The sequence below is a fragment of the Rhinatrema bivittatum genome, chromosome 3, assembly GCF_901001135.1.
Source record: "Rhinatrema bivittatum chromosome 3, aRhiBiv1.1, whole genome shotgun sequence".
NCBI classification, from domain to species: Eukaryota; Metazoa; Chordata; class Amphibia; order Gymnophiona; family Rhinatrematidae; genus Rhinatrema; species Rhinatrema bivittatum.
In genome coordinates this window covers 249,330,079-249,342,934 of record NC_042617.1, presented here as the reverse complement: position 1 = coordinate 249,342,934, position 12,856 = coordinate 249,330,079, and the positions used below count along the sequence as shown (strand labels likewise).

General features: G+C 44.6%; 1 protein-coding gene across 1 annotated transcript in view; it reads left to right on the top strand.

Annotated features, from left to right (window-relative positions):
* The window catches only part of LOC115088734 (sulfotransferase 6B1-like), a 40,226-nt gene extending 39,680 nt beyond the window's left edge, over positions 1 to 546 (top strand). Inside the window, exon 6 of the mRNA XM_029596972.1 lies at positions 172 to 546. Coding sequence (XP_029452832.1) covers positions 172 to 302 — 131 coding nt within the window. The 3' untranslated portion in view covers positions 303 to 546. The remainder of the gene's footprint in view (positions 1 to 171) is intronic.
* The last annotated feature ends 12,310 nt before the right edge of the window (positions 547 to 12,856 follow it).

Sequence of the window (12,856 nt, the reverse complement as noted above, 5' to 3'; positions counted from 1 at the left end):
CACCTTGTATCTGATGGCTGCAAACGGTCGGGAGGCTCAATCTCCTGCACACTGCTACTAAGCCAAGAGGTCACCCCCAGCATCGAACGTTCCAAGGTGCAGAAACGTCTGCGGATTGATTAAGCACAGAACCACCCATCTTTCTTATTCTTCTTTACTTCCTCCTCGCAGGTGACATTGGAGACTGGAAGAATCTCTTCTCTCCAGCTCAGAATCAGGAAATGGATGCAAAATTTAAAGAATACTTAGGAGGAACCAAACTGGGAGCAAAGCTGAAGTATGAGACTTACTGCAAGGCCTAAGTGTGCCAACATCATCGCGGAAGCAACGGCCATGGCGTACAATACACCCCGTTTCACCGCATGAATTTGTATTGAACTTGTTTTTTGTGTGCATTCATGTCATGTTCAAGCTTCCAGTTTTATGTTTGCAATATATACACATACTTTATGTGTGTATCTAGTTCAGTTCCTATTTCTGTATTGATCACATACTTGCAACACATTTGGATCAACTTTTGATTTTTCAATGTAAAGAAATAAAATAATTGAAAAGCTTTATTAGGCCATCCTTACCATCAAATTGGCTTGTATTTTTTCTTATTGTTATTAAGATGTTCTTATCAAAATAGCTACACGTACACTATTTTCATGTACATATTTAATGCAGTAGCAAATGTGAATTCACTCTAGACTCACTTCTTGTGTTTATACTAGAAGGAGACCAAAGGGGTTCCACATTAATACAGTAATGAAAGACTGCAAAGAGAGCAACAAATCCTGGGGTATGACAAGCAGGGCTGGGTTTTCCATTAGGCAAACTAGGCAGTCATCTTTAATGCCAAAATGGAGGGGGTAATAAAAATGCTGCACTGGAGCTGCACCAGTGGCCCACAGAACTGAACAATGCTGCTGATCCACCCTCCTAGCCTGCCAGACGATGCTCCCCCACCCCTCCCCCCCCCAGCGCACTGCCCCAAAACTGCCTTTGGATCCCACTGTGAACAGCTGATCAGTCTTGTGGGGCAGTTCCAGCTTACTGCCTCAGGCCCAATCTCACAAAAGCTTCTGCAGCAGGCCCAGAAAAGACATCACCGGTGTTGGGGGTGGAACCCAGGAGAGAGCAAAGAGCCGGGCTGAATTTGCAGAGACAGATGCTGATGATTGTGTGGAAGGCAGAGCCTGGAGGCCCCAGTAGGAAGTAGGGAGGGGGAACAAATAGATGAGGCTGGGGCTAGAGGAAAGATAGAAGGAAGCTGTTGGGGGCAGGTGAGAGGAAGAGAGAGAGCTGCTGAAGCTGAGATACAAAAGGGAGGGGGCTGCTGGGTGGAGTTGCTGGAGCTGAGGAAGCAAGAGAGGACAACAGGTGGGGTGGTGGCTGGGGGAGAGGGAAGGGGGTGCTGGGAGAAAGAGAAAGGGTGCTGAGGCTGAGGAGAAGAGAGAGAGAGAGAGAAAGAGGGCTCCTGGAACTAAGGGGGAAGGGAGAAGGAGCTGCAAGGGACAAGGGATGGGAAAAGTGTGGCTGGGGAGAAGGAGGTGAAAAACAGGGGCTAGAAATAGGAAAAAGGAGGTGCTGGTGGAGGGAGGGGTGATGGGAGGCTGGGAGAAAAAGAGGGAGATTCTGTGGTTCAGGGATGGAGAGGGGGATTCTGTACTAGAGCCACCATTGATGCATAGCTGTGTAGTGGGGGAGTAGGGCACAAGTGCTTGCACTGACTCTGAAGAAATGTCAACAAGGGGAACAGGAAAAAGACACCAATCTGGTTCTCTAAGGAGTTAGCAAAAGCAAAAAGACAGGATAAGGAAGACAGACAGAATTAGCAAGAAAAAACAAAGAGATAGGAAACGCACCTTGAATACTGTGTACAATTCTGGTTGCCGCATCTCAAAAAAGAAAGATATAGTTAGAAGAGCACATTTCCTAGCAAAGGAATACATTGCCCATTCAATAAAAGAAGATTCAACCTTTTCTAGATATGTAGCGCCTCTAGGATGTACTGAGAAAGCAGGGGTCACACTCAGTCCTGGGGCTAAGTCTTTACACAGTCTCAACATCCTTGCCGTTAGATTATCCAATTGCGGGGGAGGTAGACGCCCAAGGAGCATTCGGACAACTTTATAGATGGTGATTTCTCTATAGGTGTAGGCTGTGTGTGGGTGTAAGTACCAAGGGCCGCTGCTAGCATTTTTACTGCTCTGTACGAATAATTACTTTGCTGCCCCCCTCCTCGTTTTTTTAACACAGAATACCCCACCTCAATGAAACATGCAGAAGACAGACTTACTCTCACCAAATTCAGAGACTATAAATTATAAACAGAAAATGAACCGGAAAACACAAACCACAAGAAGCCAGACTCTGTATGCAATACCGCAATGGAGAAACAGAAACATCAGCAGTGCTCATAAATCATTCATCAAACAATAAAATCAAGGAATATAAAATCATATTAGTAAAACCATATTTATAAAAATAATATTTCCAATGATCTAAGGAACAGAATAGTATCCAATAATTAAGAGCTCATACAAAATTTAAAACATTTCCCAAATAATAAATTATTTCTAAATGGCAGACACAGACATCCAATAATTAAAACTAATAAGGATGGAAAATTCACCACTCTCCATACCTGAAACGTTTTATTTCCAGTCATCCTGAGTAAGGCATGGATTAGTGAGGCAGCACAAATTTTCTTCACACACACAAACAATCCCAGACAGGTTCCCATTCACACACATACATATGCCCCAGACAGGTTCCCATTCATTTACACACATACACACACAAGATAGGTTCCCATACAGATACACACACCAGACAGGTTTCTATATATTCACACACACTCCCGACAGGTTCCCATTCACACACACTCACACACACACACACACACAGACCCAGACATATTCCTACCCCACGCCCCCCCCCCTCACACACACATACTAGTCAGGTTCCATGCACACAGAAATACATACATACACACACACATACCCCAGACAGGTTCCTAATCACATATACAACCTTCCAGTCAGGCTCCCATTCACATATCACCACCCCCCACCCACCAGTTAGGCTCCCATTCACATACCCCCCTCCTCCATTCAGGCTCCCATTCACAACCCCCCCCCCCCCCCCCCCACCACCACCACCACCACCAGTCAGGCTCTCATGTCTGAGGCAGACAGAGAGGTATATAGATAAGACCTCCAGGGACATAGTAGCCAACTCCAGACTGGCAGCCCTGGTGCTGCCTTGGAGGAAGAAGGTCTCGTGATCTGAGAGCATCAAACTGGTGCAGCAGGAAATGATCCAGTAGCAAGGACCTGCTTTCTAGGTGATGCATTGTCCTCTCGCAAGGAAGGAAGGGTTAGGTTGGTGGTCATAGTTGGTGATTCGATTATTAGGAATGTAGACAACTGGGTGGCTGGTGGGTGTGAGGATCGCCTGTTAACATGCCTACCTGGAGCGAAGGTGGCAGACTTCACGCGTCACCTAGATGGATTTTAGACAATGCTGGGGAGAAACCTACTGTCGTGGAACATGTAGGCACCAACGTCATAGAAAAATGTGGGAAGGAGGTTCTGGAAGCCAAATTTAGGCTCTTAGGTAGAAAGCTGAAATCCAGAACCTCCAAGGTAGCATTCTCTGAAATGCTCCCTGTTCCACACGCAGGTCCCCAGAGACAGGCAGAACTCTGGAGTCTCAATGCATGGTGCAAGGAAGAGGGATTCAGTTTTGTAAGGAACTGGGGAACCTTTTGGAGAAGAGGGAGTCTTTTCCGAAGGGATGGGCTCCACCTTAACCAGGGTGGAACCAGACTGCTGGAGCTAACCTTCAAAAAGGAGATAGAGCAGCTTTTAAACTAGAACAAAGGGGAAAGCTGAAACATTAGAGTTAGGGCATCCCTACAGAGATTTTCCAATAATAAGAAAAGTAGGCCAAATGCCTATAATAAAAACTCACCTGAGCTAAAAGATTCCAATTTATCCCTGTCAACTAAAAAGCAGAATGTAAATACAAACAAAAAACACACTTTGAAATGTTTATATGCTAATGCCAGAAGTCTAAGAAGTAAGATGAGAGAATTACAGTGTATAGCAGTGAATGATGACATAGACTTAATTGGCATCTCAGAGATGGTGGAACAGTGGTGGGACAGTGCTATACTGGCACACAAATTATATCGCAATGACAGAAAGGAGCATCTTGGTGGCAGGGTGCTTCTTTATGTCCAGGATGGTATAGAGTCCAACAGGATAAAGATCCTGCATGAGACTAAATGCAAGATGGCCAAGATGGTGAGATGGATAGTGAAATGCTAAGATAAATTAGGGAAGCTAACCAAATTGGTAGTGCAGTAATAATGAGAGATTTCAATTACCCAAATATTAACTGGGTAAGTGAAACATCAGGGCATGCTAGAGAGATAAAGCTCCTGGATAGAATAAATGACAGTTTTTATGGAGCAATTGGTTCAGAAACTGAAGAGAGAAAGCAATTTTAGATCTAATTCTTAGTGGAGCACAGGATTTGGTGAGACAGGTAATGATGGTGGGGCCGCTTGGCAATAGTGATCATAATATGGTCAAATTTGAATTAATGACTTGAAGGGGGTCAGTAAGTAAATCCACGGATCTAGGGCTAAACTTTCAAAAGGGAAATTTTGATAAAATGAGAAAAATAGTTTTAAAAATCCCTGAAAGGTGCAGTTACAAAGGTAAAAATTGTGTAACAGGTATGAACATTGTTAAAAAATACCATCCTAGAAGCACAGTCCAGATGTATTCCATGCATTAAGAAAGGAAGAAGGAAGGCAAAACGACTACTGGCATGGTTAAAAGGTGAGGTGAAAGGTGATTTTAGCCAAAAGATCTTCATTCAAACATTGGAAGAAGGATCCATCAGAAGAAAATAGGATAAAGCATAAGCATTGACAAGTTAAATATAAGACATTGATAAGACAAGCTATGAGAGAATTTGAAATAAAAGTTGGCCGTAGAGGCAAAAACTCACAATAAACACTTTTTAAAATATATCCAAAGAAGAAAGCCTACAAGGGAGATGGTTGGACCATTAGATGATCGAGGGGTTAAAGGTGCATATAGAGAAGATAAGGCCATTGCAGAAAGATTAAACGATTTCTTGCTTTGGTGTTTACTGAAGAGGATGTTGGAGAGATACCCATTACAGAGATGGTTTTCATGGGTAATGATTCAGATGAACTGAACCAAATTACGGTGAACCTAGAAGATGTGGTAGGCCTGATTGACATACTGAAGAGTAGTAAATCACCTGGACCGGATGGTATACAACCCAGGGTTCTGAAAGAACTAAAAAATGAAATTTCAGACCTATTTCAATTAATTTGTAACCTATCATTAAATCATCAATTGCACCTGAAGGTTGGAACATGGCCAATGTAACCCTGATATTTAAAAAGGGATCCAGGGGTGATCTACGAAACTATAGACCAGTCAGCCTGACTTCAGTGCTGGGAAAAATTGTGGAAACTGTTATAAAGAATAACATCACAAAACATTTAGATAGGCATGGTTTGATGGGACTAAGCCAACATGGATTTATTCAAGGGAAGTCTTGTCTCACAAATCTCCTACATTTTTTTGAAGGGGTGAATAATGCATAAAGGTGAACTGGAAGATGTGGTGTATTTGGATTTGCAGAAGGTGTTCAAGAAAGACTTGTATGAAAGACTTTTAAGAAAACTAAAATGTCATGAGATAGATGGTGATGTCCTTTTGTGGATTGCAAGCTGGTTAAAAGACAGGAAACAGAGAGTAGGATTAAATGGTCTGTTTTCACAATGGAAAAAGGTAAACAGTGGAGTGCCTCAGGGATCTGTACTTGGACCGGTGCTTTTTAATTTATTTATAAATGATCTGGAAAGGAGTACAATGAGTGAGGTGATCAAATTTGCTGATGATACAAAATTATGCAGAGCAGTTAAATCTCAAGCAGAATGTGATGAATTGCAAGAGGACCTTGCGAGACTGGAAGATTGGGTTTCTAAATGGCAGACGAAATGTAAAGTGGACAAGTGGAAAGCGATGCACAAAGGGAAAAATAACCCTTGCTGTAGTTACACAATGTTAGGTTCTATCTTTGGAATTAATGCCCAGGAAAGAGATCTAGGCGTCACAGTGGATAAAACATTGAAATTGTCGGCTCAGTGTGCTGTGATGATCAAAAAAGCTAATAAAATGGGATGGAGTTCACTGGTGGCCTCATAGACATTCTGTACCTGGGTCGCCAGTGGGATGCGATCTACTGGCGGTTTCCACGGGCCTCTTCCTCTTCTCAGCCGCTGGTGGGTTAGGTCCGCCAATAAGACAGGTTCACCGGCGGCCTCAAAGGCTGCTTTTTCTGCCACCCCTCTGGGTGTGCCACCCTGTGCAAATGCACGGAATGCACACCCGGTAGCGCCAGGCCTGTAAGTACCAAATAATTAGACTGGAAAAAATAACCCATGCTATAATTACACAATGTTGGGTTCCATATTAGGTGCTACAACCCAAGAAAGAGATCTAGGTGTCATAGTGGATAACACATTGAAATCGTCGGTACAGTGTGCTGCGGCAGTCAAAAAAGCAAACAGAATGTTGGGAATTATTAGAAAGGGAATGGTGAATAAAACGGAAAATGTCATAATGCCTCTGTATCGCTCCATGGTGAGACCACACCTTAAATACTGTGTACAATTCTGGTCGCCGCATCTCAAAAAAGATATAATTGCAATGGAGAAGGTACGGAGAAGGGCTACCAAAATGATAAGGGGAATGGAAGAACTCCCCTATGAGGAAAGACTAAAGAGGTTAGGACTTTTCAGCTTGGAGAAGAGACGACTGAGGGGGGATATGATAGAGGTGTTTAAAATCATGAGAGGTCTAGAACGGGTAGATGTGAATCGGTTATTTACTCTTTCGGATAGTAGAAAGACTAGGGGACACTCCATGAAGTTAGCATGGGGCACATTTAAAACTAATCAGAGAAAGTTCTTTCTTACTCAACGCACAATTAAACTCTGGAATTTGTTGCCAGAGGATGTGGTTTGTGCAGTTAGTATAGCTGTGTTTAAAAAAGGATTGGGTAAGTTCTTGGAGGAGAAGTCCATTACCTGCTATTAAGTTCACTTAGAGAATAGCCACTGCCATTAGCAATGGTAACATGGAATAGACTTAGTTTTTGGGTACTTGCCAGGTTCTTATGGCCTGGATTGGCCACTGTTGGAAACAGGATGCTGGGCTTGATGGACCCTTGGTCTGACCCAGTATGGCATTTTCTTATGTTCTTATGGATATTCAGGGTGGGTGTTCCAAACAAAATAATGTACTGGGTTATATCTTCAGTGGTGACAAACTGGCACCAAACACAAATTCTTTCTTTTGCATTCATGTCCATGGAATAAAATCCATATGTGACTAAGTTCATGTAAATGTTTCTCAGTGTTTCAAGCTATGAGAAGTCCTTTCTTTCAAGGATGTAGAATTAAGGTTCCTAGTGTAGAATGGGGTCACTTTACTTAAAATGTGTCTCCCTTACAAAAGTAGAAAACTACCCAAGGTTACAGATGTGTTTCCAAAATCCAATTCTTCTCCAAGGGCAGAGACTCCTGTGTGGCTCTCCCTATGAAACCCTTTACTCCTCCAACTCTGTTCTCCCGTGCAAGATGGATCTTTTGGCTGAAAATCTCAGTGTTCAGCACAGCATGTATGGTGGGTCCTCCGGATGGGGCCTGTGTCACAGAAGCTTCCTCATAAAGAATTCTGGATGGGAAGACCGCAGACTATCTGGCTCTTCTATTGCTGCATGGGAGACAATTAACCATTCATGGGCAATGCAGAGAGCTGTGCTGGCATTAGTGCAGGATTTTTTAAGCAGGTTTTTTAGTGCCTGGGTTAGGGCAGGTATTACGTGTAAGCGAGCGCCTGTCTAGAGATAGAAAAATTAAGCGGCAGAAGCCAGAAGAGAGGTTGGAGAGGGAACAGGCACTTGTCAGAAATGCTGAATGCTTGTGTAGCCCCTTCCAAATCTCTGCTACATTTACCCTGCACACTGGCATCTGCCATTATAGCTCCCTTGTGGATGCTGACAGATCAGATCATGAAAGGGTTAGAGATTGCTCTACCCACCTTCAGCCCCACTCCTGGACCACGAACTCACTACTGTCTTATGAAAGGGGAAGGCTTTTAAATGAGAATCAATCATGGGCCACCACATTAATGCAGGTTTATACGCAGTTTATTGCATAGGGATTTCAATACGCATTGTAGCATGCATGTCTGCGCAGATATTAGCTTTGCATGGATTTTCTGCACTTATCTTATTTGCATGCCGCCCCCTTATTACATCCTATGGAGATGCCTGCTTTTGCCATGAATGCTAATTAAAGTATGCGCTGAATGATAGTGTCGATTTCACTGCTGAGTCTAATGCTAACAGCTGCTCAGAAGAAACTTCATTTTCATGGCTGAAAAAGAGCACAAATGTACTATGGACAAAAAATGCCACAAGAAAAACTGTCTGCACTGAGCCTTAGGTGCAGAGAAATGGGATAAACTTTATAGCTTAGCATTTGACTACATCATCAATCACTTTGCTCTCCAAAAATCATGAAAGTGTTTTAAATTTAATGCCATGTGCAGAACACACATGTTGTATTGCTTCTTCCAATTAGTAAGTCCAAAACTGCTCTTGTGTTGCTGTGCAATAAAAGGAAGAAATCGGAAGGTATTTACATTTCAAGGTATCTCATACACAAATAGGCTTACTGCAAGATAAATGTTTTAGTTAGCTTTACAGGGCCCGATACTGAAAGGACGTTCTACGCTTTCAATATTGGATAAGTAGAACATATCCGGCTACTAGAGGTTTGCCGAATATCAGCAGCTGCTAGATAGTGATAAGTAGTGATATTTAGACTTAGCCAGATAAATTATGCAGGTTTAACTTAGTCAGATATAACTTATCTGGCTATGTAGCGGCTTGCACGGGGATATTCAACGGCATAACCATGTTGCTGAATATCGCTTGTAACTTAGCAGGGAAAGTCATATCAAGCTAAGGGAGTCATTTTCCAAAGGTATCGCATGCAAAAAGTCCCTAAATCAGGGCGGAGTCCGCACCAGAAGGGAAGGAGTCGGGGCAGCCTCGGGGCGGACTCTGCGATGACTTCGCTGACGGCGAAAGGTAAGAATCCTTATCGCTGCCAGTATCGCGTCCAATAGCGCCACCTTTCACGGTGGCACTATTGGGTGTGAAAGCCTGCAGCAATCGCACCGCGGAGGTGCGATCACTGCCGGCTCTCACAGGCCCGCCCCCCGCTCCCCCGTTACTGCCGGATTTTCTAAGGTCTGCGACCTTAGAAAATCCAGGCCTAACTTACTTAAATGGACATCTTTCAATTTTGGGCCATTATTCCTAGTTTCATTATACTTTCTGATAGAATAATGTACATATTTTGTAATGCTTTGGAGCCTCTCCATGTATTTAAATGACCCTGCTAATGTAATGGAGCATAGAGCAAGATGTTTCAGGGAAGCTCACAATAATATAGAATACATATCTGTATTTGCATTTAAAGCTGCCAGTGGTACTTTCCCAGCACATGTGAGATCACTACTGAGCTTCCATGGCCTTGAGTGCATCTCTAGCATCAGCACATGACAGGGAGCAGCCAATGGTGAAATTACAAAGCACGGTGACATCACTGCTGAGCTGCTGCCCCTTGCTGGTGTCCAGAGCTGCTGTCCCATTTTGTGTCTCTACTCTTAGAGGGGGAGCTGCTTTAGGAATGGAGGTAAGCACATTTTAGATCTGAGGGTCAGTGGCTTGTCCTGACCCCCCAAAAAAAATTTCTCACCTTCCTTAGCCACATCCGTTCCAGTAACTGCAGCCAGCTATGCTTGTTGGAGGCAGCAACTTGGATTGTGGGCCCCTTCTCCAGCAGGAGGCAGCCATGGCCAGGCCTTCCTTTTTATACTCAGAAGACAGGAAGCCTGCTGCTTGTTCCTGTGGCCCGCAGAGAAGGACACCAGAGAGGAGTAAGACAGACAAGGAGCCTGGGTCAGCTCCACAGATTAGTGATGCTGGTGCAGCTTCTGGTCTGTCCACCCCTCCTCCAGCATAGGATAGGCAGGGCTTCCATTTCTGCTGCCACAGACTGCAGCGATCAGAGGAGCATGAAGAGGAGCAAAGAAGGCAAATCTGCAGACGGAAACTTCTGCATGACTGCAGATAAGAGGAGTAAGGTAGGGACTTATGGGGGTAGCCTGGGGATTAGGTATGGAGGACTCTGGCCAGAGTTACTGCCAGTGTAAGTGGCACCTCAAGCATTCAGCGGGGTGGGAGTTCCCCATCAATGCTGGCTCTGGGCGATGTGTATGATAGGAAGTGGGAGGGGCTCTGTGGAATGTATATGGGAGAGGGGCAGCTCTGGGGATATACATGTGGGGGATGGGGATGTGTATGATAGGAGATGGGAGGGGGCTCTGTGGAATGTATATGGGAGAGGGGCAGCTCTGGGGATATACATGTGGGGGATGGGGATGCGTATGATAGGAGATGGGAGGGGGCTCTGTGGAATGTATATGGGAGAGGGGCAGCTCTGGGGATATACATGTGGGGATGTATATGATAGGAGGTGGGAGGGCGCTCTGTGGAATGTATATGGGAGAGGGGCAGTTCTGGGAATATACATGTGGGGGATTTGTATGGGAAGGAAGACCATGGGGAATGTGCACAGGGAGGTCTGCAGGCTTGGATTACTGCAGACTCTCTTAGGAAGCAAAAATCTAAGGATGATCTACTGGGACAAACATTTGCCACCTCCTGTTGCTCAAGAAGGCCCTATAGGACCTGAAGAATGCAGTCGACTGTGCCACCCCCACTCTCAATGTGGGAGGGATTTTCTCCCTCAGAGTCAGCAACCCTAGCCTGGGCTGGTGCTGGTGGCAGAAGATTCCAGCAGCCCAGTGAATCTAATCCTGCTCCTCCTCCTGCCATGCGGTTCTCACAGATCAGAGCCGAAGGACCTAAAGATGTCTACTCCTGAGGAAAGGAGAAGTGAAGGGCCTGAGAGATATTAAATACCTGAAAGATATTAATAATGCACAAGAAGCAAACCTTTTTCTATAGAAATGAAGTTATAGAACTAGGGGTTATGATATGAACCTCCAAAGGAGTAGACTCAGGAGCATCGGGAAATAATCTTTGTACAAAGGGTGATGAATGTTTGAAATGGCTTCCCGGACAAGACAGAAACGGTACTGGAATTTAAACCTTTAAATCCATTCTTATGTATATTCTGCTTTTCTATATTGGATAAAGTGGCTCACAACTGTAAAAAATATTCAGTGCAGAGCGTGGGGTAAATGCAGAATCCCAGGCGAGAAGAGGATGGTAAAGAAGCACTGGAATAACCTGCACAGAGCGCCGATTACAACCTCAAGCAGCAGTGGTGCAGTGGTGGCATGGGGGCTTCCTAGAAGACTGGGGTGAGCTGCATGCAGGGAGCAGGGTTACACCCAAACTGCAGTGAGGATTCGTGGAGAGGGATGGAGGAGGAAGGGGGTTCATTTTACAACAGCCTCACTAAACTTGGTGGCTATGGGGAATATTACAGAACATTATTGTAAAATACTTTATTCCAGGCTGTGCCATCTTCAGCTTGATCCTTCAAAAACAATACTGAAGCCAACACCCAGGTCCCTTCTCTGTCTTATTATAAAGACACCCAGGCCCCCTTCTCTGCCTTATTATAAAGACACCCAGGCCCCCTTCTCTGTCTTATTATAAAGACACCCAGATCCCCTTCTCTGTCTTATTATAAAGATTCCCAGGCCTCCTTCTCTGTCTTATTATAAAGACACCCAGGCCCCCTTCTCTGTCTTATTATAAAGACACCCAGGCCCCCTTCTCTGTCTTATTATAAAGATACCCAGGCCTCCTTCTCTGTCTTATTATAAAGACACCCAGGCCTCCTTCTCTGTCTTATTATAAAGACACCCAGGCCCCCTTCTCTGTCTTATTATAAAGATACCCAGGCCTCCTTCTCTGTCTTATTATAAAGATACCCAGGCCTCCTTCTCTGTCTTATTATAAAGACACCCAGGCCCTCTTCTCTGTCTTATTATAAAGACACCCAGGCCTCCTTCTCTGTCTTATTATAAAGACACCCAGGCCTCCTTCTCTGTCTTATTATAAAGATAGATAAGGAGGCTTAGGTGTTGGCCTCGGTATTGTTTTGTAGGAAGCAAGTGGAAGATGGGAAGGCCTGAAATGACTCACTAGAGTAAAAGATAGAGGCAGATTTTGGGCATACTTGTGCCAGGTGTGGAGGGCAGTGGTGGTGAAAGGCTTGCGAGGACAGGTGAAAGGCATGAGGGTGTGGAAGCTGGTGTTGGGCTGCATATGGGAATATTTCCTACCTAGGACCATTTGACCTCTGCTCACCCTGATATTAGAGGAGATTAGCAGGAAGGAGAGTGCAACGTGTGAGCATCTGAACTTTCTCTCCCAGACTTTCCTTCTTCCGCCGCCCTCCTACAGTTTTATGCTTTATAATTAGAGATGTGAATCGTGTGCCAGATCGTCTTAACGATCAGATTCGGCTGGGGGAGGGGGGGAATCTGATCGTTAAGATATGTGAATTGGAATCGTTTCCAATTCCAATTCACATCGCTAGGGAGGCCCGCGCCGCTAAAAAAACCCAAAAAAACACCCGACCCTTTAAATCGACCCCCCCCTCCCGACCCCCCCAAAACCTTTTACTCATCAGCCCCCTATTATTATAATAATAGGGAGCTGATGAGTAAAGTGGCCGGCGCCATCTTTAAAGATG